The sequence below is a fragment of the Euleptes europaea genome, chromosome 8 (genome assembly GCF_029931775.1).
Source record: "Euleptes europaea isolate rEulEur1 chromosome 8, rEulEur1.hap1, whole genome shotgun sequence".
Lineage (NCBI taxonomy): Eukaryota > Metazoa > Chordata > Lepidosauria > Squamata > Sphaerodactylidae > Euleptes > Euleptes europaea.
The window spans coordinates 56584724-56609719 of NC_079319.1; the positions used below are offsets into that span (position 1 = coordinate 56584724).

Sequence of the window (24996 nt, forward strand, 5' to 3'; positions counted from 1 at the left end):
AACCCAAAACCCATCGTGAAGTGCCAACACGGCAATTTAACCTGAAGAATCCCCCTGAAGGAACCATGCAAAATAACAGCGGCGGGTTAGCTATGCACATGCTAATAGCTATGCAAACAGAAACAAAGGAGCAGGCGAGTGGGAGGGGTGGAATTTCTCCTTTTGCTTCGAGACTGTGAATAGGCAGTTTTAAAGTTGCATTTTTAAAAAGAGCTTTGAGTGAGCATCAAAACTGATCATGCATAAATGGCCAGGGTTTCTGTTGTGGGGAGGGGAAGGTGATTGAAAGCCGCTTTGATTCTTCCTTAAGTGGTAGAGAAAGTCACATGAACACATGAACACATGAAGCTGCCTTATACTGAATCAGACCCTCGGTCCATCAAAGTCAATATTGTCTAAGACCGGCAGCGGCTCTTCAGGGTCTCAGGCAGGGGTCTTTCACATCGCCTCCTTGCCCAGTCCCTTTAACTGGAGATGCCAGGGATTGAGCCTGGGACGTTCTGCATGCCAAGCAGAGTCTCTACCACTGAGCCACGGCCCCTCCCAGAGCATTTCTATTTCTGAAACCTATCTAGGGTGAATGCACCCTTTCCCTTCTCTGCTCAGACCAGAGGTCACCCCCCCACACCAAATCTTCCCAGCAAAAGGGATTTGCTCCTTGCCCACCAAGGGTCACCCCCCCCCATGTCAGCTTCAGAAGGGAAGCCCCAAAGCCCCAGCCCCTCTCTCCTTTGAGAAAGGAGCACGGAGGGGGGGAGCGCAGAGGCAGGCAGATGAAGGGGGGTGGAGAGGAGGGAAGGGGCGAGGAGGAAAATGGATGGCAGAGGGGAGCAGCGAGGCAGAGAAAGGTGGGGGGGAGGGGAGGGGCAGGGGATTGAGCGCTTGAATCCCGGAATGAATGGAGGCAGGGGATTCAAAGGGTGGAGGGGGGAAGAGAGAGACAGAGAAACGCAGGCTGCGGGCTGAACGTGCGCGTGTATGCATGCATGCATGGGGGGGCGAGAATCGGGCAAGGAGATGGGGAGATCGGGCAAGGAGATCTTGGCAGGCGGGGGAGGGGCGCGGGCAGCCGCTGGGAATGGCTCAGGGAGAGAAAAGTCAGCATATAAAAACCAACTCTTCTTCTTCAAAGTGAAACTTTATATTTGTAACTGAACCGTCAGGAAAAGAGGTAAATGATTGGGGGGGGGGTTCACCTGGCAACCCTAAGGCAAATATATGAAGCAAAACCTGGTCTATGTTCAAAGGGTTCCGTACGAAAAGAGGGGCATCATTTTGTCCCGCATCCAGGCAAGCCAAAGGGACAAAGCCAATGCCCCGCCGATCGCAGCAGCCCAGGAGCACCCAGTGTCACGGCTGGGAAGGGAGGAGCCAGACGCCGTGGCAACACGGCACAGGGGTGGCGGAGCCCAAGAGACGCCGCTGCCAGAAACCGCACTGTGGCAAGGCGCTTGGTCAAAGCCTCCCCCATCCGAGGTGGAGAGGGGCGGGACAGAGCGGGAGAGGCCAGCGCCCCGACAAACAGCTGAATTGCGGCCGCAGCTCAGATAAGAGAGAGGGAGGGGCTTGCCCTGGGTGCAAGGAGAGGGACGGCGCCAGCGCAGGCATGGGGAGCATGGGCATGGGGAGAAAGAGCACCACCCTCAGCGCCCTCACCACGGCAACACAGCACAGCCCTAGGCAGACGCGACGGCTCCGTGCGTGCTCACAGAGAGGGCTCGGCTTGCCAGCTGCGCCACACGTGCCATACATTCGCCAACATGGATATATTCTAACCTATACAACAGAGAGCAGAAGGCATTGTTGATACATGATGGTATATATTACATCAGAGAATGATAAAGTGAATAATCCAAAGATGGTAGAGCTGATGTTATTAGATCCTATAATTCTCTAGGTTTTTGTTGGGGGGGATTTGGTAGTGTGTTGCAGGATCTAGTTCCTGGGTTTGTCTCTCTGTTAAATGTCCCATTGTTGCTGGTAAGTGGTTTTAGGTAGGGAGATGTTTGTAAGAACTTGCCTTCACTCAAGGAAATATAATTATCCAAGATGGTCTGTAGAGATCGCTGATAATGCAGTACTGCCTGCACCCAAGGAAAAATAATTATCCAAGATGGTCTTTAGATAACTGATAATGCAATAAACTGGTTTGGAATAACTGACTGGACTAATGCATCATCAGTGACGTTAAACTCACAAGACCCCTGTTTATTTTGCTGCCGTAGACTAATGTGGCTACCCCTCTCAAATTATTCTGTGGATCAAAGGTGGCTCTGTTACAGGCTTTGGTGTACTGTAGGAGGACATCTCAAAATTCATTTGCATTACTTAGTTTCATAAAAGCAAAGGAAAGATGGATACCTACAGCGCATACCTTCCATATGTGTTTGAAGTTCTGCATACAATTGACAGTTTGACTGAATAAAAAGGTGGACTCTTTAATCATTAGTCTTTTTGCCCTAAAATGGTAATTAGTCTCAAGATGAGAGTCTCAGAATCTTTCATAGAGGAGTTCTAGTGAAAACCTTTCATGTCTATGTTGTCTGTTGCTGTATATCACACAACTACCTCCTGAGTAGGCCTCAGAATTGCCTATTTATTCGCTCTTTACTATGCTTCTTTGATATTATCAAAAGAAAGAAAGGGAAAAGAAGGAAGGATGGAAGAAAGGAAAGGGGGATGCTCAGAATATCAGAGTTAATTTTTTTAATCAGCAGAGTATACGTGAACTCCTGTGCCTAACAGGAAAATTCTATGCTGTTTAAATTCAATCAGAGCTCATGACACAGATATTTTTTTCTAATTATAATGTTTATGATATAAATGGAATCTATTATCATGACTACATGATAATTATGATATTATCATGACTACATGAGCAATACAACATTGTACTGGTAGTTCAACTGTGCCTACTGTGGTAACTTACATGATCTCTAGAACTCAAAAATCCCTAGAACATTGCCTCCTGTGAATGCATCATTTACATTACTTTGGTCATATATATGCCACTGATGTATGAATAATTTTAAAAAGTAATGGATGAAGCCTTCAATTTCTTCTGTATCACAGACACAAAATTGACCATGTGTGCGGTATTAATAGATTGGCTTTCCAACACAACAGTTGTCACTAAGTTAAACTTTAACAAAGAGCTCTAACTGAGCTGAGTAAGATAATATTAGAATCCATGTTGGTATTTATTTAAATATAGAACACCATTGGGCAGTTATATTGCTTCTCACTAAACCATGTCATGCCAAATAGAAATATCACGAATTCTCAGTTTAAACTCTGATTGGACCTGATCTGCTGTGAGAGTTAAGAAATACATCTGGGAAAATCCATGGCGTTGCAACATTTGAAACAGCCTCTGAAATCAAGTTGGTTGATATAAGATATATATATTTTTTGAGAGGAAAGGATCATGTTATAGCTATTGGTGTTAAGCTAAACATGTACCTTTTAAATGTATACCAGGTAAGAGATTTTTCCTTGCCCAAAAGCTGACTTCTGAAATTATGCCTTAAGGAACATATGCCCCTCCTTTTCTTAAGAACATAAGAAAGGCCCTGCTGGATCAGACTAAGGCCCATCAAGTCCAGCAGTCTGTTCACACAGTGGCCAACTAAGTGCCTCTAGGAAGCCACAAACAAGATGACTGCAGGCAGGATGGTGCTGCTGCAGTCGTCTTGTTTGTGGCTTCCTAGAGGCACCTGGTTGGCCACTGTGTGAACAGACTGCTGAACTTGATGGGCCTTGGTCTGATCCAGCAGGGCCTTTCTTATGTTCTTAAGAAAAGGAGCGACATGCTTTCCTTAAGGCATACTTTCAGAAGTCAGCTTTTGGGCAAGGAAAAATCTCTTACCTGGTACACATTTAAAAGGTACATGTTTAGCTTAACACCAATCGCTATAACATGTTCCTTTGCTCTCAAAAAATCTGTCAGAGTGTCTGTAGGGTTCCCAAGATAGTCCTTAGGAGCTTATTTTGGCCTGTTTCCAACCTGCTGCATCTTTGAAAGTCCCATACCTCTTCCCCCTATAGGGCTTGAGGATGTAGCTTCTTCTCTATGATATCTCAATTGGGAAGTACTTTTTTTACTTCCATGGAACTTCACAAAGCAGAGTAACGGTCCCATAGTTTGTTCCAACATCAACATAACCATCTGAACAAAAGATTTCTTTCTTTCCAATTCTGCAAGAGGGGAGGAAGCACTGGTGGGGGTCAAGAGAGTATTCTAACTGAACTGGACAAGGAGAGGGGTAGTGTGCATGGTTCTATTTAAAAAGCTTTATAAAAATATTTCTGCGAGTATGTATTAAATGCAAAAAAAGGCAGTAGATCAGAACAGTGCCTGAAATAGAGCACCCATGAGTTGTTCATATAAAGCTCCTATAGCTCTGCCAACATTTTCAAGTCTCCTTCCCCCCTTCAAGCCTAAGGTCTTTCTTGCACAGTCTGTCAATCACAGTAACTTTGGAGGTGGTCTTTTTAAATGGATAGCCTAGACTAGAACATTGCTGTTAGAGTCATTCTTACTTATGACCCGAGTAAAGAGTTGAACTGACTTTTGATGAGAAGCAAGGTAAAATAGGCAGTCCTATTATATACAGCTTTCTGATCTCTTAAAAAATGTTTCTGCATTTTCCAGAAGGGTAAATGAATTTCCAGGAGACTTCACTCCATGTACTTTTACTTGAAGAGGAAAAAAAAGAACTTAATACAACATAAGACCAAACAGCCTTCATTAACAAATTAAAAATCCTGTTGTTCAGAAATTGTTATGATAATCAATGTTTTATGTTAACTGCTGAAATGTTTTTTTTATATATACCATTTGCTTTTGAGCATACGGTAATTGGGTCCCATGATACTTGCTTGCCTATCATAAAGTAACCCTAAAATCTTTGCCTGCTGTCTGCTGTCATTTTTGAGGCATTCTTATCATTGGGTATGAACAACGTTAACAGTGCTGTATCAAACATCCAGCTAAGAGTAAACACCACTTTGGGGAATCATTAGTGGAAGTTCAAAATGTAATGCCTGGCACTGTGGTCATGGCATTCTTGGGCAACAAGAAACATTTCCTCAAATCACTTCTTCAGTTTGATTGTCATACATTATTAGACATATTTCAACACATGTACATCCATGGAGGAATCCACTACGTACTGTCATAAGGGATTTGGATGCTACTTCTAGATATTCCATCACTGCTGAAATGACACAGCTGGAGAATATTACTAATGCTGCAGCAGCGCAACCCCTTATTTCCCACACACACACATACATACATACGTACCATGCAGCAGCCATCCCCAATTCAGGAGTTTCTGCTTCCAGTACAGATGCATCCTGGAGTTCAGGAAGGACCACGTTCCTGCCAGTACAACCTTTGGGGGTTCCACAAGTCCCTGGAAAAACAGTGTGTAAATCCAACACCACACCAGACCAGAGGTGCAAACTTAGACCTAGGAAAAAACAAACCTCTTAGAGGCTTTTTTTTTGTCCAATGGGGCCTTTTCACCCCATTGAGAAAAGGGGGGGGGAGCTAAAAAGCAGATGCAGCCTCGCTCCTCTCGCCGCAAGTGTACCCAGGGCGAACGGGGGACAGGAGGCTGCCTAACGGCAACTGCTTCCCCCGGAATGCCCTGGGAACACTTCCCAGGAAGCTGGAACGCCCCCCGGAGGCTGGCATGGGCCTTTACACCAGTGGCACGCCAGCAGAAGGCCCTGCCGGCGTCCCGGGGCGGCAACCGGCGTCCATCCCTCCCCGCCAGCGTTGGGGCCACCACTTATGGCAGCTTAAGTAGCCCAGATGCCAGTATGGAGGGCCCCAGTGCCAGTGCAGCACCTTCCTGGCCTCCTAAGGGCTTTCCCCCTTAAAAGTCAGGAATGTGCTGTAAATCTGTTTTGCTCTACATTCCATTGCCAAATCTATCCTTTGTTCAATAGGGCAAGATTCCTAGGTGCAGGGTCATTTTGCTCCAGTGTCTGCCCTGAATGGGAAAAGTTCTGGTACAGTGGTTGGAACTGTTACATCATCATCATCATCATCATTGTTCGTTTACTTGTTTGTTTATTTGTTACAGCCAATGGACAGCGTAAAATTACAAAACAATACAGGTATATATATATATATAAACAAACAAGTAAATGAACAATGATGATGATGATGATGATGATGTAACAGTTCCAACCACACATCGAAATTATAATTTTTATTATTATAATTGTTATTATTTTGCACAACCCTATACCCAAGGTAATATGCCTCATTAAATCAGTTGCTAGGAAGCACAGGTAGGATGATGCCGGTGCTGTCTTCCTGTTTGTGGCCTTCCTAGAGGTAGCCGGTTGGCCAGTGTGTGAACAGAATGCTGGGGTGCCTTTGGTCTGATCCAGCATGGTTCTTCCTATGTTCTTGTGTTCTTAATTCAGCAGAAATTTCTCTTGCTCTCTAGAGCATAAGAAAGGGTACGGGGAGATAGAAAGGTAGGATAACCCACTCATGGTATTATACTACCTTCATGTGATGCTTTGAGAATATGTAAATGGTGGGAGATTTTAATAGACCTTATGGGTACAGATAGGGCACCCACACTGAACTGGCCTGTACCTGAATTATGTTGTTCTTTTTTTCCCCGCTTCTATAAATAGTCCATGCAATTAGTATGAAACATTTTTACTGTTTGGATGAAGCTGATGATATTCATACTTTATTGCTTTGTGCTGTACTCAGATTTGGGGTTTTTGAATTTCACCATTATTTCAAATGTTTTTGTCTACATAGGTATATTGATCAATGTACACTGATATAAAAAGAATGATTATGTACTTGCTTACCACTACATCCTTTTTCTTCCCAAATGTTCAGGAAATTGGCTAAAAAACGGAAAGAGACATTGAGTAGCACACGGCAGGAAATGACAGTGATGGTGAACTCAATGGATAAAAGCTACACTGAACAAGGCACCAACTGTGATGAGGCTTTCTCTTTCATGGACACACACAATCTAAATGGAAGATGTAAGTAAAAAAATGCATATGGATGCAGCAGTCATTTTTTATTTCTGTAGGCTAGGAGGGGAGGAGAGGTGCAAACGGTTTTTAAAATACTTCTCATTACCCAGTCAATTCAGTGGCCAGGTTATCGATTCATAGAAGATACAAGATTTCCGGAATCTCATACTGTGCAGCATATCACAGCATGTATTCCAGTCAGAAAGAATAGGGTTCTCTAAAAATAATAAAGATGATTTTGCATTTCTGTCTATCATTTTTCCCTTTGTACAAAAAGCACATGTGTAGCAGGTGTTGGATTGCATTTCTTCATTTACTTTTACAATTCTGAAATTTTTATTGCTTTCAAACAGCTTGCATGCCCGCTATACTCTTTTTAGCCAATTTTTAAAAAATACTTAAAGAGTTTGGATGGCAGCCATTTAGCCTATCATAAATATCAATTAATGTAACAGCGGACTTATTTAAGACTTCATGGTGCAAGAGGATTCATGAGATCAGCCATTGTTTTGGATTCATAACCACTGATTTGTTCATGACAAAAGAGTCAAAGTAATTCAATGTGACATTTTAATGTTAGCATTACTATCAAATAAAATGAAGTTTCCCTTCACTTTCACGAGTGAACATATGAAGCTGTCTTATTCCAATTCATACAATTGGCCCCTTAAGACTGTTATGAGAAAAGCCGTATTTCAAGGTCTTACACTGAGACATTTCCCAGCCCTTCTTCCCAACATCCCTCAAGTTGGAGATGGCAGACATTGAACTTTTGCATGCAGAAAATATGTGCTGTACCACTGTTAGAGCACTACACTGGGGTACAAAGAGGCATGCTTTTCACAGCCAAAGGAAGATAGGGGGAAAGTTCCTTGAAATAACTTGGAGTATAATCCAGAGATAGCACAAGGCTTCTAAGGTCAGTCTGAGGGCCAGCATACCTGAAGTACTGCCTAGTCCCCTATGAACCTATCTGTCCATTCTGGTCCTCTTCAGAGGCCCTGCTTCAGGTGTGTGTCCCCCCCCCCCCCGCAATCTGAGGCTAGACAAGGTCTTCTCGGTTGTGGCACTGAAACTTTGGAACTCCATCCCTAGGGAGAGTTATCTATCTATCTCTGTTGTTTTCTTCTACCAGTGAGTGAAGACTTTTTTGTTTGGCATTCCCCCAATAACTGTTATTGCCCTCCTCCTTGACTGTGTCAAATGTGTTTGTATTTATGTGTTTTATTGAATTGTTTAATTATATATAATTTATTTTAAATGTTATTTTAATGTTGAAACGTGTTGATGTTCACTGCCTTGGGGACCCAATTTGTGTGGAAAGGCAGCACAGAAATGTTTTAAATACAAAACTAATAAAATAAAAAAAATATTGTGTTGGTGTGAACCATCCTGGTTTTGGTTTCGTAGCATACACTGAAACCCAGTCATTTGTTCAGATAATGACTGAAACCCAGTCATTATCTTGCCTGAGGAAAGATAATAATTTTGATTAGCAAAGCTTTTATACAAAGGGCCCCCTTGCAATGTTGTCTGTAGCAAATTCAGAGCAACTGCAGCTTGGCTTCCTCCTGTACTACCTGGTAGCATTTCAAATGCAATACCATATGGGAGAATTCCATGTTCTGGCTGCTTCACATGACAGTTTCCTTTGGGAACTGCAGCAATTGTGGCTTGGGAACAAACTGTGGCATCTCCCACATGATTTAAGATTTCTTATACCATTCGCATAATGGGAAAGAGTCACTAAAGGTAATGACAGAAGGGGTCCTAATGCAACACATAATAGGGTAAAGAAATTAGGAGTTTTAAAGCCAACAGCAAACACTTAAAGAACCTTTCAAAGTAGTTTACAAATTCCAGGGTTCATTTTTCACAATTCCCTTCCTCAACTATTGTTTTCTTCTCTTTACAGCTGTATCATCACCCTCTTCATTTACAATGAAAACAAACACACTGAGTACAACAGTACCAAATTCTTACTACCCAGGTAACCAATTTTGTCCTTGTTTTATTTTTCATCATTACCCCTAGGAATTAATGGATCCTTCCTCACGTGGGCACAGAAGTGCACAAGGGGCAGGATCATTAGAGAGCGACTTAGAGTCCTCTTGCTTCCCTTATGACCATCCCTTGGTGTACACACACTTAAGCATTATGTAGAATAGGCGACTTGTGCATACCTCTTGTACACGTCTAGCCAGCACACTCTTCTTCACAGCACCAGCCCACAAGTTCTTTGTGTGTGTGCCAAAGACCCACCTGCGCAAGGATGGATCATGACCAAAGCTCTTTTATCGATAGTATTGTTATGGGATCATTATATAATTATATTTATATATTAATCTATCAAAAAGTGCTAAGCATCTTTTGCATGTTATAACCACTTGCTTATTTGTGGCTTTCTGGCAGGAAATTTTGAAACATTTTATCAGTCGTTTACTTTTCTTTCTCTTTTTACCTTTTCTGCATTGACCTGCTTATGATGTATGACAGATCCGTTTGTGCCAACTGCAATTTTAGGTGAGAACATTTCCCTTTATCAACACATGTTGGAAAAACAATTTTTAAAAGTTCAAATTCAGTGTACAAAACATATCTTCCAAGAAAATGTTATATGCTCTCAGAGGATATGCAAACAAGCATATTTTAGTTCCACTGTCAGTCATCTTACTGGATATTTATTATCATCAGACAAATTCTGGAAAGAGAAAAATATCAGAGTTTTGTTTTGTTTTTAGGAAAAGTTGTGAATGGTAAATCATCAAAGAATACCAGTATTATGATAATGGGAGGTTTTGTCATTATTTCAGCATTGTCTATGAAATACATGGCTGCTAATTATCATTTAGGGAATATTAAAATAAAGTTTTGGTCATTTACCTGCTGCTTGTAGCAGAGATAGTTTCTGCTTGATATCACAGAGAAATTTGCAATGGGATGGTGACCCACAAAGTGACAAGTTGGCACGCTACAATAATATTTATTACAAATCACATCCCACAGACTGAAAGAAAACACTAGTGTTACAGAAGAAAAAGCATTTGTATCTGTCTTTCTGGAAATTAAAATCACTTTACTTCTCCAGTAAAGAGTGAAGGGAGATGGGTTTACCATGCCAAGATAACAGCATGAGATATTAATATATTTAGAATACATTATAACAGAGCCGGGCTATGCTTGCAATTACTACCACCATACTAACTCTAATCTAACCCAAACATCTTTTTTTAACCAGAAAAGAGATAACAATCCAATAATGCACTGTGGAAAAACATTCCAATATTGCGCGCTCTCTCTCACTCTCTCGCTCTCTCTATGGTGTACAATATGGATTCTGGGTTGATGTTGCTGAATTCATTGTCAATTTTTTTTTGAAGGGAATTGTACACGAGAGACAATACAGAATTTTCCTTTAGAGGAACGCAAGGTCTTACATTCCCAGGAGGACATTTCTGGGTTTCCCCCCTCTTTGCACATAAACCTGCTATGCTGTATCATAAGCTGCTTTTGAAACTCTATTGGTTCTCAAAAGTGATTTGCTATGTGGGGTGAGGAGCTGCAAAGTTAACAATCCTGCTAGATATGTACAGCTAGTTATGTCCTTCTCTGGCTTGTGGCCATGGTATTGCATTTCCAGGTGGTGGTTCATGTAACAGAGGTAAAGCAAAGTCATTACGATGCAGTAATAATTAGCAAAGTTTGTTTCCATCTGACATCCAAAGAGAATAATTTCTGGTAAATCAGAAAAAATGGTACCACAATGAACATCACTATGTAATAACTTGCATGTGAATGAAATGATTTTTAATAGCCTGAGATTATGGCACATGTTTTTGCTTTAGCAATCTGTACATGTTATGACATTTGTAGTGTACAAAGACAATAGCTTTATTATCAGAAGGAAAATGGTAATGGATTCCAGTGTGCTTTATTGTTGGAAATATTTTAATAATTGCTTGTATGTTAAAATTGTTAAAATTGCTTCTGATAAACAAAAAACAATATAAACTGAATAATCAGTCTTATTAAAATTTACATTGAGAGAAATTTTTGATTGAATCTGGAAGAGCGTCACTGAACTGAACTTGAGATTTTGTGAACTGCTTTCTAGTTTCCTCTTCTATTTAACAATATAAAAATGGCACAAGTTTAAATTGATATTCCACTCAAAAGACAGGTGTAGGGCCTCTTCAGATTTGATAACTTTCTGCTGCCAATTATCTTAAGATCCACGTCCTCACCATTTTATAATAACTAAATGCATGCCTCCCTTCTTAGATATACCTGACAGCACAATCCTAAACCGAGCTATGCTTTCCTAAGCCCGTTGACTTCAGTGGACTTAGTAGGGTGTAACTCTATTTAGGATTGCACTATTACTGTCTTAAGATAATAAGTTTAATTACTAAAAACAGAAGTAGTCCTTTTGCATCTCACTAGCTGGTATCCATAGCCCACCTTCTCCCAAAGCTCCAGTTGGCAATTAAGTCAGAGATGATTCACACAACCATTTCAGCACATGTTGGCCGCAGGGAAACCCTGTGCAGAGCTGACCGCCAGCCATCGCCCTCCTCAGAACCACAAATCACCCTACCTGTGGCTTAGTAGTGTTGCAGTAGGAGCTGATTTTGTGCATGTGACGCATGCACGTGACTCACTTGACTAGGCTGAAGCAGCAGGAAGTTAGGACAGGCTAGACCTCGGACTCGCAGTAGATGGAGAAAGCCCCGCTTGTACATGTAGAACGGCCTCGCTTTCTTGTAGCTAAAAGCCGCAGTTCATAGCAATAAATTTGATTCCATAATGTCTGCAGAACAGCGCGTGGCAAAATTTTGCTAAGGAGGGCTACCAGGTTCTGAATTTTGTATTTTCTGGGGGGGAAACATTCCCCGTTTTTTGTTTAATATCCAGATCAAAAAGGGAATATGTTTCTTTGAGTCTCTTTGAGGACCAGACTTTTAAAATTAAAAAGTATGGGCTTCGTTTTACAGTTTTTAAAAAATATTCTGCCTGTTTTTACACATGGAATTTGGTGTAGCAGTCCTTCCACTCTCACATATTACTTGGGACCAAAAGTGACTAAAGAGCCTGGTCCATAGCTCAGACAAATTAATGTGTTGATACATGGCTCAATTTACCATGCCTGTAACATTATGAACTTTTGCAAGTTAACTTTTCATTTTAGAAAGAGCCTGATTGGAACTGCCCTTCTGTGTTCCTATAGATTGGCATGCTCCAGTCCAAGTCGTTTTAACCAAAAAGGATGTTCCTGTTCCTAACTTGTTTGTATCACGTTCACTGTCTTTTTATATAAATATGATAGCATTTTCATATGCATTTGATACTGTTTAGATAGCAGTAGCAATATTCCCTAACTGTTAGTGAACTCAGGAAATCTCAAATGAAATGTTAGATAATAGTAGCATAATCCCATCAACATCAGAATATGATAGAATCAAAAGCAATAACCAGGGCTAATAAAGTTTTTGCCTTTTCCGCACCATATGTGACCACTTCATTATGGAATCTTCACTTTGCAAAAACAATTACCTATGAAATGATGTGACACTCAAAATTTAAGAGCTCAGAAGAGCTATTTACACACTCTGATGACCTGTTGAAATATTTAAAATGAGACAAAAAGGACTTCACTTTTGTATATTTTGGCAACCCAGTTTTGAAGAAAAACAATAACCTGGATATGGATATAATTTATGACTAGTGTCTGCAATACAGGAAAGCAAATTATTCCCTTATGAAGAATAATCTTGGTTCTAAAAACAGAGAGATCAAAATAAAATGAATTTTAGTATTTGCTGGGTCTGCTTGATTCAGAAACATATGATCCTCTAAATAACATACTTAAGTTGATTTTGTAGCACTGGATTAGATCCTGACCTTAATCTGATCATAATATAATAAAATAATAACCATGACCTAACTGTGCATAAATTTATTTTTTAAAATACCATAACTTCCAACTCCTTGTTTTATTTATTTATTTACTTATTTATTTTGTCTTTTGTGTCTTAGCCACCTTGTAGTACTCAGGTGCCATTTCAACAACAACATACTGTAACAACACTTGTATATCGCCTTTCATGCCATGCATTCCAAGGTGCTTTGCATTACACTTCTGCTAAGGATTAACTGACAGCACCCATATGCAACTGTTTTGTATCAGGACAGTAAGGCAGCCTCAGATCATGGGGCAAAACGATTAAGGTCTTTGAAACCCTACATGGATTAGGACTTTAGCTAACAGGTGAAGAGGATTCTATTTGATCGTATTAACATGCCTCACTGTAAGATGAGGGTAACTCCACTGGGCTGAAATAATTTCATTTCAGGGACTTTAGTGGTATTTTCTTTATACAGGTTTGGGGTTGTGATCCAGGTATGCTTCCAGCACTGTGCCTGCACAAGCATATCATGTGATAACAGGCTGAAGCTGGCAGAGAAGTGTGAGGATTACAGCATTGTGAGGAGCAGCAATATTTCTAGTGTGTGAATGAGAGACAACCTGGGGTAAATTCACCAAGCACATTTTATAGAATGGAACAGAAATTTTAATGTATGCAGCACTAAAAATTTTAAATCCCATTTAAAACCAACATTAATACAATACCACTTTACATGTAGATGACACCATATCGACAATTTGACTTTAAGATTGTAGGTTCTATATATTATCACGTACTAAACAAAACACATGAGGAGCAAGATCTTTCAACGGTCCCTTTCATGTACCATTTAACAAAGCAATATATTCGTGTATTAACATTTGTATTGTAACCTGAACTGATGAGTGCACAGAGATCTGTGTGCTCAGGGGCTTTCCTGTTGTCTTCTGTGAACCAGAAAACTCTATGCACAAGGGGCAGGACTGCACCATGGCTGCACAAACATTTCCTGTCATAGACAACAAAAACGAGAAGTCCCAGGATGGGATTAGAAGACTAGTGGGAAACACTGGCCTGAAACCCCTAGCTGCTATTTCTTTTAATAGGAGAAGGCAGCAATTTTCAGCAAAGAAACGTTGGACTGGAGGGTTCTTTACCCTTCTTTTGCCCACCACTTTCACCTGCAAACCCCCTCCCCGCCAATCACTTTTCTCCATGTGAAGCTTTAATCATTCATCAGGAAGTTCTGGCTGAGGAGAAACTCCAGTTTGCGGCGCTCCTGGTATTCATTGGAATTGCCATGGCTATCGGGATCACATTATAAGTCTAGGGATGTTACACAGTGTACTGTTTAAATGTTGAGACTAAAAATATGCTGCTTATCAGAAGGCTTTATCTCTGGTTATCCTGCTCAGCTAATCTTGCTTCTCAATTTCTAGAGATTAACTGAGGAAATTAACTAGAAATAAAAGTCCACCAGCCAGTCTCACTGCTTTTCGTGTGGCGAATCTAAGGTTTAGCCATTCTGTTACAGTCCAATTAGAAGACTTGTCAGTAATTGACTTCAGCAGTCAATTACTGCTCAGGGTACAACTAAAACCATTAACTCAAAGCCACATCTCAAACAATAAGATAAAGCTAGGAGTGTAGCAATATAACTATGGCACTAAAGGAAGATACCCTGTACAGTTTTTTGAACTCTAGTGTTAGGATGAGTTATTCGTTTTACCATAAATAGAAAACTCAGTGTAATCCTGTAGTAAACCACATAAAAGGCCGTTTTCAATAGAATTATTTAACATAGCTGTTTCTTGGTTCTTGTAGGTTATCCGGGCTGTGTAACCGTGGTCTTGGTATTTTCTTTCCTGACGTTTCGCCCGCAGCTGTGGCAGGCATCTTTAGAGGAGTAACACTGAAGGACAGTGTCTCTCAGTGTCAAGTGTGTAGGAAGAGTAATATATAGTCAGAAAGGGGTTGGGTTGAGCTGAATCATTGTCCTGCAAAAAGTATCAAGGTAATGTGCTAATCATTGTCCTGTAAGTATCAAGAGAATGTGCTAATGAGGGTGTGGTATGTTAATATGGAACCACTGTATCCTGAAGTGATCTGTTAATGTGTGAATTCCTGTCCTGAAAACCTCCAGACTAACAAAGACTACAGTCAACAATAGCCATGCGGATTAGCTTTGGACTTCACACATTAACAGATCACTTCAGGATACAATGGTTCCATATTAACATACCACACCCTCATTAGCACATTCTCTTGATACTTACAGGACAATGATTAGCACATTACCTTGATACTTTTTGCAGGACAATGATTCAGCTCAACCCAACCCCTTTCTGAATATATATTACTCTTCCTACACACTTGACACTGAGAGACACTGTCCTTCAGTGTTACTCCTCTGAAGATGCCTGCCACAGCTGCTGGCGAAATGTCAGGAAAGAAAATACCAAGACCACGGTCACACAGCCCGGATAACCTACAAGAACCAATGAACTCTGACCGTGAAAGCCTTCGACAATAGCTGTTTCTGCTTTGCTACGTTAAACTGTATTTATAAAAATACTTAACTATATAAAAATGCAAGTTTTTGTCCACAAATGATAGTTTCAGAGAGTAGCCACATTGGTCTGCAATAGAAGAGCTAGACTCGAGTCCAGTAGGATGCTAGAGACCCACAAAATTTTGGAATAATAGGGTTGCCAACCTTCATGTACTAGCTGGAGATCTCCTGCTATTACAACTGATCTCCAGCTGATAGAGATCAGTTCTCCTGGAGAAAATGGCCGCTTTGGCAATTGGACTCTAAGGCATTGAAGACCCTCCCCTCCCCAAACCCCGCCTTCCTCAGGCTTCATCCCAAAAACCTCCTGCTGGTGGCAAATAGGGACCTGGCAACCCTATGGAGTAAGTTTTGAAAGTCAAAGCTGATGAAGAGAATGTATACCCTCAAAAGCTTATACCCCGAAAATCTTATTGGTCTCTAAGGTTCTACTGGACTCAAATCTAGCTTTTCGTGAGATTCTCCTGTAAAAATGGTGCTTTAATCTCACCCTTATGCAGCAGTCCTTGAGCTGGACCCAGCAGAAGGGTTCACAGTTGTCATGGTACATTCTTCCCCAAGCAGCCTGCTGTTTGTCCCAAAACTCCTCTCTGAAGACTGGGAGAGCTACACTGGCAAATTGCACCTCAGGATGGGGTGCTGCAGTAATGAAGGGGAATCAGGTAAAACTGCTCATGGGTGCAGTATTACCCGATCCTGTCATTGCTGCCATGTCCCAACCTGTGGTACGTTTTGTTTGTGAGGATCACCCAGTCTTCAGAGAGGAATTTTGCTTGGGGACAGGGAAGGCAGGGAAAGATCTGCTCCGACAACTGCTTCCATTGACTTTTCTGCTGAGTCCAACCTTTGATCTTCCTAGTTCCATTTTCTTCAGTAGGACAGTGTCAGATGAGGTATGTTTTTAAGGGTTTGTGAGTCACCATCTGGCTTTGAAAGATGGTAGGCTTTATTGCTGCAGTTTAAATTAAACAGCTTTCTAGCAGATATAAAAAATACTTTGATTTTTAATTTTATAGAAGAAGAAAAAATAAGGATATTTGATGCTAAGTTTTAGAGATTTTATTTTTCTTGTCATGTTATAAAGGTAAAAGTTCCATCCCAATTTGAGAAAGGGGGGGGAAGTATATTGGTTACTCAACCCTGCCCTTTTTATTTTAACATATTTGGTTGCTCTCTTAGGTAACCAAACTCTAGACACTCAAATTATAAATATAAAATACCTGTAATTATTACTGTAGTACTGTTGCTTATGGCCTGTTTCCTTTTTCTTCTCCTCCTCCTCTTTTTCTCCTGATATGTATCTTCTTAAAAGTGCCAATAAATGGTAAGTTGCCCATTTGCCCCATTGAAGAGGTGTGGAGGGGGTGGGAAATTGTTTGCTTCATACCAGTTTGGACCAACCCAGTGGGGTGATGTGTGTTGGCTTGCATGTCAGTTGACATATAACATTTCATGCCTTTTACAATGGCCCATGTTATATTGTGTATTTGATACTGCAGCATGCTAAATTCAACCAAAGGTTTAACCCCAGTCAAATTATCCCTTGTATTTATCCTTGTGTATTTTCTTTCCTAGTGTTGCATCCAACCTACATTTTCCATTTTACTCCTGGCTTAATAATCCATATCATTTTATGCATTTTTAAAACATTTTGCTTTCACTAACATGTGTCCTGAATCACCGTGAAAGAGATAATAAAAAGTTCACTAATCCAGGAAACACTCAAGTCCTATTTTATTATACTGGGACTTGGTGAAGTTTCAGCTTGAAACTTCTGTACAATTTAGAATTAAATACCTAAACATTTAAATTGTTGAATTGAACAGTAGGTATAAACCAACCAGCAAAAAAAAGTATACCGTATAGACTATGCAATGCTTTTTCATTGTAAACCAACAGTTTTTCCCTCTTTCTAATACATCTTGCTATTTCCCTGAATAAGTTGCTCAGGAGAGTTGCTTTTGTTATGATTTAGCCCTTATAGATAGAGATGGTAGAACATGATAATAGTGTCAACGTCCATCCTTGTAAAAGCATACATTTTGCGAAAGAATCAGGAAGTGCCCTGGTACATTATTCAGTGTTCTTTTCCTAGATGAAACCCACACGATGGGCAGTGACACAAGCAGCTTAGTCCAGTCGCATACGTATAAGAAGCGAGAGCCTGCAGATGTGCCATACCAGACTGGCCAGCTCCATCCAGCTATCCGTGTCGCTGATTTGCTGCAGCATATTACACAGATGAAATGTGCAGAAGGCTATGGATTCAAGGAGGAATATGAGGTGAGTAAAGTTCAATCCAGATCTTACTCATATGGCTTGGGTGTTCCCAGTTTCCTCCCTTCTTCGCACCCCTGGCGGTGTCCAGGCTTTAAATTGCCTGTGGGTAATCTGTGAGAAGATACAGATGCCTGTTAACCTTAAAGTAGCGATACTCAGCTATTTTAAGCAAAGAGACCCTGTTTCCTTTATAAAGATTTCTTTCAGGGGGTTTACACTGCAGCAAAATTCATCATAGCCAGGAACTAGCAAGCTCCCTGTGATGTTCTTGGATCCATTAACCCAGACAATAAAAATGAGAACTGGCACAGAACACAATTTTAATTGGACATGTTAATATAGTCTCCAAATTTTTCTCTCACTCACACAACCTCATGTGACTGTCAATGGCTGTTCATTACAATGACCAAATAGAACATCCATGTCAAGAGGAGTAGCCCTAAATACGAATGCTGTGAAAAGCTTTGACCTTTGTATCCTGCTTGTACCAGCTCTGACTGGTTGACCACCATGAAACAGGATATTGGACTAGATGGACTATTGGTCTGATTGTTCGTATGCTATTTTTTAAACTACATCAATAAGGATACAGTTTAAAATATATAACAAACTTCTTATATATTTTGTCCTCCATTTTGTGAACATATTTAATAAATAGTCATTCCTCTATGATGCCCTGACCTGGATGGCCTAGGCTACCCTGAGCTTGTCACATCTTAGAAGCTAAGTAGGGTCAGCCCTGGTTAGTATTTGGATGGGAGACTACAAAGAAGTCCAGGGTCACTATGCAGAGGCGGGCAATGGCAAACCACCTATTAATGTCTCTTGCTTTGAAAACCCTATAGGGTGGCCCTAAGTCAGCTGCAACTTAACAGTACTTTCCACTACCACCATTCCTCTATTAATACGATATGTTTATGTGTGCATGCATATGCATTACAGAACACTACAACAAACTCAAAGCAATATCTTTGAGATCATTCAGGTCTATGGCCATCTGTTCACTTGTTCTTTCAATAATAAACAAGAGAGCTATTCCTACATAAACAATATTCCCACATCTCCTATTCTCTTTCATTGCCTTTAACTCTAAGATTCTTAATGACTATCTCCATTCACTAGTGTTAAGGGAGGAGAATGTTCAGTGCTATAAAATTATGATTTGGAGCCTGGAAAAATGCTTCCAGCCCTCCTGTACCAAACAAAGTCATGTAAGTTAGTTGGTAGTCTTAGAGCTGCAATTTAATAGCTCCAAATGTAAGGGTTCTTAAATTTGATCTCTGTTAGAGTACATCCATAACCAAAACTTGTCAGGAAAAAGAACTGGATAAGATGTCCAAAAGTGTTTAGCATCTTGTTGTGTAAAATGCCATTGGATTAAAATAAGACATTTATTTCCTGATATGTTTGCTTCTGCACCTTGATATTTATAAGATAACCATTACACATATACAAAAACATTTAGAGGTTTTAGAAAGATTACCCAGACTTTTACCGTATATACTCGGGTATAAGCCGACCCGAGTATAAGCCGACCCCCCAAATTTGAGGCCAGAAAAGGGAATTTCTTATTGACCCGCGTATAAGCCGAGGGTCAATAAGAAATTCCCTTTACCGGCAATGCTGCGCTCTAAAATGGCGGCCGCCATTTTAGAGCACAGGGCCCCTGCCCCAGGTCGCCCTCCCGCCGGCCTCCGGGCCCTCCCAACCCACCCCGACCCCAGTGCCATCCAAGGGAGGGAGGGGGAAGAGCCCCTGAACCCCCTACTTACCTGAAGAGGCGGCGAATCGGCGGCGGCGGCGGCGCAGCCTTCCTGGGCTGGCAGGAGGCCCCTCCCGGCCGGAGGAAGGCGGCCAGGCGCACGGCCGTGGCGGCGCGGCCGGCGGGGGCCTCCGCAAGGCCCCTCCCGGCCAGAGAAAGGCGGCCAGGTGCGCGGCCGCCGGCGGCGCGGCCGGCGGGGGCCTCCTGCCTGCGCAGGCAGGCCCCTCCCAACCACAGAAAGGCGGCCAGGCGCGCGGCCGCGACGGCGCGGCCGGCGGGGGCCTCCTGCCTGCGCAGGCAGGCCCCTCCCGGCCACAGAAAGGCGGCCAGGCGCGCGGCCGCAGCGGTGCGGCCGGCGGGGGCCTCCGCAAGGCCCCTCCCGGCCAGAGGAAGGCGGCTGGGCCCGGCGGCGGCGGTGATGGAGGTAAGTTCCCCCCTCCCCCCTCCCCTCGCCTACCGTATTGACCCGCGTATAAGCCGAGTTCGGCTTTTTCAGCCCTTTTTTTGGGCTGAAAAACTCGGCTTATACGCGAGTATATACGGTATGCAGGGGTTGTTTTCATGGTGATCACCCCCACACACACTGTTTTGGGGCTTCGTTTTCAATATGCATGTCTTTCCCAACCTTTAGAAGTCACTTCGCTCTCTCCCCACGTTTTCTCCACATTTTCTGGACGCTGCCAGAAACAGCATCCAGAAAACGCAGGGGAAATGCGGGAAGAGAACAAAGTGACTTCTAATGGTTGGAAAAGACGTGCATAATGAAAACAAAGCCCCGAAGTAGTCGGGGGGGGGGGGTGATCACGATGGAAACAACCCATGTATAAAAGGCCCCAGTCTAGACAGGCTGAATTGCTGTTGATAGACAGTATCGGCAGCCAGGAATTAAGGCGTCAATCAGTGGTTTATGGGATTGTGTTTTTTCTGAAAGAATGGGTTTGTGAAGCTTAGGGTACTTTTAGATTATTTGCTCAGCTGGAAGTATGGATCTCCTCTGTGACACAGCCTATTCCTGAGACTGGGGGCTGAAAATGGAGGTGGCGTGACCCTACCACCAGTGTTAGTGCCCTCTTATCACAGAATAAGAGGCACTTACGCTGGCGACGGGGGCAGTTCTGTCAGTGTCTGGGCGCCGCAGAGTTGCACGGTGCTCCTCCAACACCGCAGCCTCTCCGGAACCTAAATCCCGGAAGACAAATGTGCCATTGGGCTTCCCAGGGGCAGAGCTGACTGTAGTCAGCTTCCTAAGCCCCTCCAGCCCGGGAACACCCCCTCCAGCAATAGTGTTGCTGTGCCAGGTTTTTCTTGACGCAGCACCTCTGTTTTCAATGGGTTCCCCCCCCCATTTTTTATTTTTTAAAGGGGGTTTTGAGCCTTGCAGCAGCCGGGAAACCTCCTTAGAGACACCGTAGCAGCGCCTCAGCCACGCCGTCCCCGGCTGGTTGGTGTTGGTGACAGCCTTTTTTTTTTTGTAGCCAGGATCTGAACAGACCTATTCATTCTCCCCAGATTAAACTATTGCAGTGTACTCTTTTGTGGGGTCTGTGAAGACTATTTGGAAGCTTTAAGTAAGGTAAAGGTCCCCTGTACAAGCACCGGGTCATTCTTGACCCATGGGGTGATGTCACATCCTGACATTTTCTCGGCAGACTTTGTTTACGGGGTGGTTTGCCAGTGCCTTCCCCAGTCATCTTCCCTTTACCCCCAGCAAGCTGGGTACTCATTTTACCGACCTCGGAAGGATGGAAGGCTGAGTCAACCTTGAGCCGGCTACCTGAAACCAACTTCCGTTGGGATCGAACTCAGGTCATGAGCAGAGCTTTGGACTGCAATACTGCAGTTTACAACTCTGCGCCACGGGGCTCCTATTGGAAGCTTTAGTCATTACAAAATGCCGTAGGAAGATAGCTAATGGGTGTTAGTTACCTTATCAACTCAGCAGTTCTTAAAGAACTCCACTGACTACTTGTGCTTTTGTGTCTTTCACTGTGCTGGCCATTACCTTTAAAGGCACATACGGTCTAGGACTAAGGTATTTGAAGGACTGATTGTTCCCATATCTTCTGTTGAGGGCATAACCTGTGTGCCCTCACCTTTTGAAGTGAGGTGGTGCTCTTCTTAGCTAGGGCCTTTTCAGTTATGTAATATCTCCCCACTACTATCCATCTGCTGTCTACACATGAAGCTGCCTTATACTGAATCAGACCCTTGGTCCATCAAAGTCAGTACTGTCTACTCAGATCGGCAGTGGCTCTCCAGGTTCTCAGGCTGAGGTCTTTCACATTACCTACTTGCCTAGTCCCTTTAACTGGAAATGCCAGGGATCGAACCTGGGACCTTCTGCATGCCAAACAGATGCTCTACCACTGAGCCACAGCCCCTCCCCAATTTGGTCATTTTCATTTACGAAGCTAACCCCTTGTTATTCACCAAGGCTTTTGGTTAGTTATGATTTTGTTTTAGACTGTCATAGCTCCACAAGTAACTTTTAACAAGATGCTTTGGATGATGGATGATATTTTAATTGCCATCAATTGATTTTTTAGTGTATGGATTTTTACTGTTTACTGTGTATTTTCTCACCATTTGGCCAAGAGGTGGGATAGAGATCTTTTAAATAACAAACAGACATAAACCCTGGGGGCCAATGCATACATGCCGAGAAATCACCTTATGCAGCCTTTTACAGCTGGTACAGCTTCATATTGCAGCTGACTGAAATAGTGTCTGAATGCTTCCCCATCTAAAAAGCTATCTACATATTCAAAAAGTAACGAATCACCTTCTCTCTAATGTTACTTTTCTTCATGTGTAAACAACTCCCCTTCAACTGTGAAGTTATCCCAACACCCCAAAAGACTGAACAACTGATCAGCAGCTGATATTCAGGATTCTCTTGTATGCATTTTGGGGAGACCTCTTAACAAAGACCAGGAAGCATAATGTTGTTAAGTAGGAGATGTCAAGTCACATGGGCAATGGATCTGTAATATATTAGCAACAATAATAATAATACAGGGCCCCATTTTTGTTTGTTGGACAGAAATTATCAGGACTCCACAGTATGTTTTATGCATGTATCTTTAGAACAATTTTTCAACCACACAGTCTGTTTAAATGTTTAAACAGTGCCCCTTCAATTATAACTTTAATGAATAAATTCAGTATAACAATTCGCATGATAAAGGCACGTGAATATTTAAAAACAAAGGTTGTTTGTCTGATGTGTTAATTTTTGAAATGTGACATTGAATTTTTGATCCTATGTAATAATCCTTTCTTCAGGTACCAGTTTTATTTTTAAAATCGCTGAGTTTTCAGGATTGTTTTACCTCAACTATAAAAATGCTGCCATTAACACACACCGGAATGCAGCAATGTCTTCTATTCACACAGATATTGTTCATTATTTTTTATTGGTTTGCAAAAGCAACATAACTTCCTTTATATTCTCCCTAAGGCCATTAAACATCCATTTATTTACTTCTAAATTATGCAAATGTTCTTATAATTAAAATATTTATTATTAATTATAAATGTGATTTTTATATTTTGTATGGATTGCATGTGTTGTCTGCACATAATTATGCAGCTCAGTCGATTGCCTTTTTTATAACCAAAACATTATCTTTGGCTAGACAACATACTTTAGTTCATATTAAGATAGTTTAGTAGCAAAATAAACCTAATTTAGATACAGTTTATATATTATATTTTAATCGTCAGTGTTTCTTTATGATGCATTTGTCTTAAAAGACCTGAACTCATAGTTATACATTAATCACTGTTGGAAAATGTATTATGTAAACTTGTCTTTTTAAGAGAATTTGTTTTTAACGCCTACAACAATGTTTTTTGTCACGTTTCCTATCAAAAAGGATTACTTGTTCTTCAGGGGAATTAAAATAATTATTAAATAGAAGTGACACTGAGAACCCTCATTTTTGGAAAATCAAGATCTGAGCCAGCATGGTGTAGTGGTTAGAGTATTAGTCTGTGGTCTGGAAGGCCTGGATTTGAATCCCCTCTCTGCCACGGGCCATTCCTACACTCTCATCCTAACCTGCTTCACAGGATTGTTGTGAGGATAAAATAGAAAAGGGGAGAATATTGTAAACCACATTGGGTCCCCATGGTGGGAAAAAGTTTCATATAAATTAAATAAATATTTTTTCATACAAATACATCAGTGCACGGAAATCTGAAAATTCACAGAGTAAAGATGGAGGGTGGTATCAGAGGAAACAACTGTTCAGAATCTGATTTCCCCTCCTCTGTGATCTGTCCTTAGCAAAGGGGCAGCCTGCCTCACCTTAAAATAACTGATGATTTGCTCTCCAAGAACACATGCCATCATGTTCCCTTCACAATAATGGAGGAGCCAGTGTCCTCCTCTAGCAACCCCAAGTGTTAGTTGAGAGGGAAGCAAGCGACACTCTTCTCATTCTAAGCCCATGGAAATATCCTCATTCCTTTCTGGCTCAGCCATTAGCATTTTTTCACGTCCTTTACTTTGTGTTTGCTGTACAGAAATTATCAGGACTCCACAGTATGTTTTATGCATGCGTCTTTAGAACAATTTTTCAACCACACAGCCTGTGTGTGGTAGCTGCAGGAGAAGTGCTTCGAGAACGGGTCATATGGTTGTAACAAAACAGTTGAATGTTTCCACTAGCAAGAGTGGATACCCCCATAGCAATGAAGGTTGCAGTGCGTGATAATACTGGAATAATTCCCCTGGCAGTAGATTCATATGGTTGATTAGTGGCTGGTTGGGAGGCAATGGCTACAGGCCTCTCCAGAATTATTGCATGCCCAGATGGTCACACAAATAGGTCTTAAATCTGAATGTATCCAAGTTACTCCAGCTTTACTGGGCTTTTGGAACCGGTTCTCCATATCATCATAACCAATGCAACAATTTTAACAGATAATTGCTGGATATATTGTTTCAAGCAATCCCTAATAGGTTGACAGATGACAGAGATTTTCTGTGTACTACAAAAGAAATATTTGTAGGAATTCAATTTAAGAAATGCAGAAAATAAAGTTTCAACTAGGGTTGAAATAAAGTTTTAACTAGCCAGTGTGGTATAGTTGGTTAAGAGCGGTGGACTCTAATCTGGAGAACTGGGTTTGATTCCCCGCTCCTCCACATGAAGCGTGCTGGGTGACCTTGGGCTACTCACAGCTCTCTCAGAACCCTCTCAGCCCCACATACCTCACAAGATGCTGTTGTGGGGGAGGGGGAATGTGATTGTAAACCACTTTGAGACTCCTTAAGGGACAGAAAAGGGGTTATAAAAACCTACTCTTCTTCTTCAATTAAATTCCTGGTTCTATAATTGTATACATCACAAGGAGCTGCCATGTCTAACATAAGAACATAAGAAAAGCCATGCTGGATCAAGTCCAGCAGTCTGTTCACACAGTGGCCAACCAGGTGCCTC

The 24996-nt window shown here is 41.8% G+C and overlaps 1 protein-coding gene across 6 annotated transcripts in view; it reads left to right on the forward strand.

Annotated features, from left to right (window-relative positions):
* The window catches only part of PTPRM (protein tyrosine phosphatase receptor type M), a 546095-nt gene that overhangs the window by 436711 nt on the left and 84388 nt on the right, over positions 1–24996 (forward strand). For 3 of the 6 annotated variants that reach the window (XM_056854227.1, XM_056854228.1, XM_056854229.1), the window contains 4 exons: positions 6881–7032; positions 8942–9016; positions 9523–9549; positions 17600–17787. In XM_056854227.1, the coding sequence (XP_056710205.1) occupies positions 6881–7032; positions 8942–9016; positions 9523–9549; positions 17600–17787 (442 nt within the window). The remainder of the gene's footprint in view (positions 1–6880; positions 7033–8941; positions 9017–9522; positions 9550–17599; positions 17788–24996) is intronic. The other 3 variants (XM_056854230.1, XM_056854225.1, XM_056854226.1) reach the window with 1 other exon arrangement.